Consider the following 5,574-nt stretch of genomic DNA (forward strand, 5'->3'; position numbering starts at 1 on the left):
TAAAAGCACTCCATTTGTTAGAGTTCAATTGCATTTTATATGCTGGGGATCAAAATCCTCAAGGTAGGATTAAAACTTTTCTATCCATCTCAATTAATCAATACCCAATCATTCTCTAGTTGATGTTATAACCTCGATGGATGATTTGGTAAGCCCCCAAATTGGACTCACCTAGCCATTGAAAATTTGGACATAACTAAATAATTAGACAATTGTTATTGTAAGTTTTTATATATATAATTATTTATTAGAGGAGAAGGGTATTCGAACGAAATCACTTCTAACATTATTGAAAAAAGAGGTATCGTCAAATTAAGAACTAATTGGTAATTGTGGTAAGTTAAACTGTATAGGCTAACATAATTAAGTGGATAGTCATTCATATACTTCTTAAGTATTAAGTAAGATCAGCATGAAACAAAACATTTTTCCATTTTACTTTTCCCTAGCAATGTATTGAGCCAGCTACATAAAGAATTATCATCGAATTAGTTGAGAAGCAATCTATCATATGAATCATTTTTGTTTATACTTCTTTTTTAATAACATGTTTCCACATTCCACTACCCTTTTGCACCCTCATTTTAGTCATAAGTAGGTATAAACATCATTACATCCATAAGAGCAAAAGTCAAAGATTTCATTCCCTCTAGCATGAAAATTTGATTAGATATTAAACTATAAGCAGGCCACAGAGAGAGAGAGAGAGAGAGAGAGAGAGAGAGAGAGAGAGAGAGCATAAAGAGATGATTATCCCAACATTTCCATTTAATATAATACAACAATCATGTAAAAGATTACCAGTTGGCAATGAAGCTGACAAATTTTCTCCAATGGGGGATGCTACAAAAAAGATTGTAACTTTATAATACCTACCTTGTGTTGATAGGAGAAGAAAATTCATATGCTTCATCACTTCAGGCAATCATCAACTTATTGACATAATTAAACAAACTGTCTAGAGTTAAAAATAAATTTTACTCCCTTTCCCGCAGCAAATGCTCCGTAGCAAACCGCTCCCTATGTGCATGGTGTGCAAGCTGCTGAGAATTTTTTGTTACTGAGCACAAGCTTGGAGATATATTAAAGCCCACTAATTACTTTATCCTCTATACTTAGATAATTTCGAATATTAAACCTGAAGGAAGGAAATTAAGCTTCATGATGTCCTTGTCATCTTGAGTTTTTATCAAAACTAGCAAAAGTTTACCCTTCTTTCTAATGATAGAAATTTTATAAAAACTTTCAAAAATAACCAAATAGGCCTAGGCACCAAACCTAAGCGCAGTTTTTGGCTGTTCTTGGAAAGTTTTTATAAAAGTGCTATCTTTTAGAAGAGGGTACAAGTTACTTTTTGGCTAGTTTTGATAAAAACTCAGTCGTCTTCAGAACCAGTTATGCATTCCTTCTCATCCTCATGAAAACCATCAAGAGAAGGGTGTGGAGAGTGCCCTTTTCCGAAGGATCTAATGTGGTCCTTGAGTGACCTTTTGTGCTTGAAATCAGATCCACAGGTGCAATACCATAGCTTCCCACAGTTCTTCTCATGGGTTCTCCAATCTCCCTTAACTGCAAATGTTTTGGCACATTTTCTACACATGAATGGCTTTGCTCCATGCTTTCTCTTGTAGTGAGTTTGGAGAGTTCTGAAGTCTTTCAGTGGCTTGGCTCTTGGGTGATTGATGTTGTTCTTGCAGCCTTGAGCACAGCAATAGCATGGTAGCCTCAGCATTGCGGCTGGTTGTGTTCCTTTGAGAGAATCTGGCCCTTTTCTAAATTCAGATCCGTGGCCCCACATATGCATCTGCAAACCCAATTCAATATATATCTTTTAGTTGATAAAAAAGCTGCTCTCTAATTCATTAGTTGACCTCAAACTCGTATAGAAAATATTGAATATTGCAACATGAACATATATGTGGTCAAGTGTAAAATCAAAATGGAGTTATAGAATAAGCTCAATTAATGGTAATTTATTTTGGATGATTTACCACTAGTGTTTACCCTTCTATGTAGAACTTTTTCTATGTTGCAAACAAATTTCAGAGAACTATCAATGAAAAAGATAATGAACTTTAGTCGGTGATTGGCTAGTACGTGGTACCAATTTAAGTGAGGGCGTGCATTGTCCATATCTAGTCAAAATATCGATCAAATATGAATAATGCACTACTAAAATTGGTACATGGTGTGAAACAATTTGTTTTCACTGCTCATTCATGCCCTTGATATCATGTTAACTTCTACAAGTCCAACCAGTTTTCCCCAACCGGCCCCCAGCTTCTTGAAGCCACACCGTTCAAGACAAAATGAGAAAGGTGATGGAGAGACAAGATCCAAAAGAAATTGAAATATGGAAAGGTAATAGGATATGCAGAGAGTGTCTCTATTTGGAGAAAAACTTGTATATCACGGGGATAATACTATTCTGCTCTCCCCAACCCATGCGTGATAACTTTTCCACATAGTGGAATGTGATTAGTTGGGGGAGCAAAACAATATTATCCCCGTGTCATGTAAAATAAATTGCCAAATCACAAAGAGAGACCAGCCTTGAAGTAAATCATCCGCTCTCTTCCTCCTTTAGCTGTCTAATTATTAGCAGCTCTTCCTCCTTTTGACATATATGGGTCGACAATAATAAACTCCAAACACACATTTCATGCCAAGATGAACAAGGACAAAAGGCTTTTAAACTTTCACGGTTGATTTATTTATTTGTATATTTCTCAGCAGAGAAATTATAATTTGGATGGTAGCAGGTCCTAAACCAAAACCGCCAATAACAATAGTGTTTTTGTATAGCACTACACGGGATCTCTCATTGGCATGCATAGTGTGCATGTGTGCATGTTCCTTTTCCCCCAGTGAAAACTTTAATGGATAATTTCCTGAAAATCCGGTCTCTTTTTGAAAAGGTCGAACTACTCCATTAAGCAAAGAAGAAGTAAAAGATGAACATATAATTGTAACTTGTCAAGCCATTTGTATAAGTAGCAATTCAACAATTCAATTACTTCCACCACTTTACAAGTTACGATTCTAAAAAACTTCACTACAAAGGCTGTCCTTTTTTTTTTTTTTTTTTAAACTTCCCTTTTCTGCTTTGAATTTTTTTTCCAATTAGGTTGTAGTTTTAATTTGTTGGTGAAAATTAGTGTTTAAGGTTCTGAAATTAAAAACCCCCACAAAAATTTGTTCAAAAGATATATGATGGGTAAGAGTAATTGATATTAACTAACCTGCATGTTATTGTACCTATTGAAGGTCTTGCTGCAAATGGAGCAAGCAAACTGCATCGGCCCAACAAGAATCTGAGCAGGTGTTGGTATCCAAAACCTACTCTCTGCATTAAAAGAGCACCCATGAAAGCTCTTCCTCATGGTTACTCCTTCTTCTTCCTTGAGATCCAAAACCTTCTTATTCTCATGATGAGTGTCTGATTGATCAGCTTCACTAGTACTATTAGGCAGTCCAATGCGCAAGGCCACTGTAACTTGCTCCATTTTCTCTTCTTTGACTCCAAAACCCTCTTTCTGCACCCCAGCATCTTCTATTTTCATTGGCTTGGTGTCTGTAAACTGGCTTAAAAGAGGCAAGCATTGCATAGTAGTGCTATTCTCAGATAAGCAAAAAGAAGGGGATGATGATGAAGAAAAAGAGGAAGGTGGCTTCAGCCATTCAATGAAAGGAGGTGCTTGAAAGCACAAATTTTGGCCTTCCACATGATGGTTCCATAAACCCATCTCTAGAGAGAGAGAGAGAGAGAGGTCCTTGATGAATTCTCTCCTCAGAGGATTTATCCAGACCTTTTGTGGGAAAGCTTCACTTATAGGGTTGATTTATGAAATGTGGTTTGGTTTGTCTTTTTTGGAACTTTTTCTTTCTCCTTTCTTTCTTTTCTACCTTTGGCCTTTGTTTGGTTTTAGGGAAGAGAGAGAGGGAAAGAGAAAGAATGGTAATGGTGGGGTTATAGATAATGACGTGCAAAATAGGGACTCACCTAAAGGAAGAGAATCCTAGAAGAGTCTGAATATCTGTATTTGTTAGCTATGTACATGCATTTTCTTTTTTCCTGGTTTTTTCGGTTTAATTATCATATGATGGAATTTGACCTATGTGCACACATTTCTCATACTACATTGACATTTTGCGATGCCCTCAAATAGCGGAAGGAAAAAGGTGGCAGCATTTGGTCCATACCTAAAAGAAGACGAAAATATATATATATATATATATACTTTTTTGTTTTCAGATATTTTCTGTTAAGAGAGACGATAATATATTAAATTCACACACACTATACGGATGTTAGGACTCGAGATTTCAGAATCTTACTCGAGGAAGTAAATACTCCAAACCATTACACTATTACTTGTGGATACTTTGCAAGACGAAAATATTTTAAGAGAAGCAAAACTGACATTGAACCTGAAATGCTCGTGGATTAATTAATTAATAAATAAAATGCATAATGTCAATTAACTTAAGTTATATACATCCCAACTTTAACGTGTTATATCAGCTGCCGGTTACTGAAATTACAAGTTAAATTTCAAGATTAGCTGCGGATGAATTTGCTTACTTTTTCTTCTACTATGATGTAATCAATTTAATACTAAGTATTTTTGTCATTCGTAATTGTCAACAAAAATATCGGAGAAATTCACCATTAAACAAATACATGTAAGGACATCACAAATTTTATTTGGTTCGGATCATAGGATTACCAACCTGTTGTGCCACCTCATCAATCTTTTAGCTGAAGTATGATTGACACCTCCAAGGGCGGAGCCACCTCATCAGTCTTTTATCTTCCTAACCTCATCAAGTTTTGTTTGTTGCTTTCAAATTCTTCGAATACACAAAGCTGGTTAAGAAGATAAAAATTCTACGGTACCAGTGTATATCATTTTTAAAAAATTAAAAAAAAATTAATGTACTAGCTAGTGTTCTAAATTATACTGGTAAGTCACCTCTCTTGTGCTTAGCCAACCTCAAATGCATTGTGTTCATATCCACTGCAAATACAGAAACAAATAACAACTTCAAATTGCAATATGGAATTATGAGATTTAATTATATGTAAAGTGTTTGGCTGGTCATTTAGTTTGAAGTACTGGAAGCAAGAAAACGATCCAGAACAGATATGAATCGGTCAGTCGTTAGGTACTGTTCAGAGGAAGAGGTGTGGCGGTGGAGGTGGTAGTGGTGGTGGAGGAAGAGGTGAGGCAGTGGTGGTGATAGACGATGTCATTTTTAAAAAATTAATGATGGTATTATGGGAATTGAAAAAATTCAATAAAGGCTATTCTATGCTTCTTGTTAAGTCAATTTTTGGCCAAAAAAGCAATATCGAACTGGCATAAGGGCCAGTTTAGGATTGCTGTTGCTTTTCAAAAAGTTACTTTTGTTATGCTTTGAAAATAATTTGTTGTAAAGTAAAGCAGATCATCCATGTTTGGTAAATAATATTTTGAAAATTCTATTAGTAGAAAAAGTAGTGTCAAAACCGTTTGATAAATGTTAATATAAAACTGTTATAACTGTGAATAATGACTAAAATAGACATGA

The 5,574-nt window shown here is 35.3% G+C and overlaps 1 protein-coding gene across 1 annotated transcript; it reads right to left on the bottom strand.

Moving 5' to 3' along the window:
- Nucleotides 1-734: 734 nt before the first annotated feature.
- On the bottom strand, nt 735-3,778 carry LOC117631734 (zinc finger protein WIP3). Its single transcript, XM_034365021.1, has 2 exons — nt 3,243-3,778; nt 735-1,804 (listed from the first exon to the last, which is right to left on the bottom strand). The coding sequence occupies exons 1-2, from the start codon at nt 3,744-3,746 to the stop codon at nt 1,376-1,378; spliced, it is 933 nt and encodes a 310-aa protein (XP_034220912.1). The 5' UTR covers nt 3,747-3,778; the 3' UTR covers nt 735-1,375.
- Between the last annotated feature and the right edge of the window lie 1,796 nt (nt 3,779-5,574).

This window comes from Prunus dulcis, chromosome 6 (genome assembly GCF_902201215.1).
Source record: "Prunus dulcis chromosome 6, ALMONDv2, whole genome shotgun sequence".
Taxonomy (NCBI): domain Eukaryota; kingdom Viridiplantae; phylum Streptophyta; class Magnoliopsida; order Rosales; family Rosaceae; genus Prunus; species Prunus dulcis.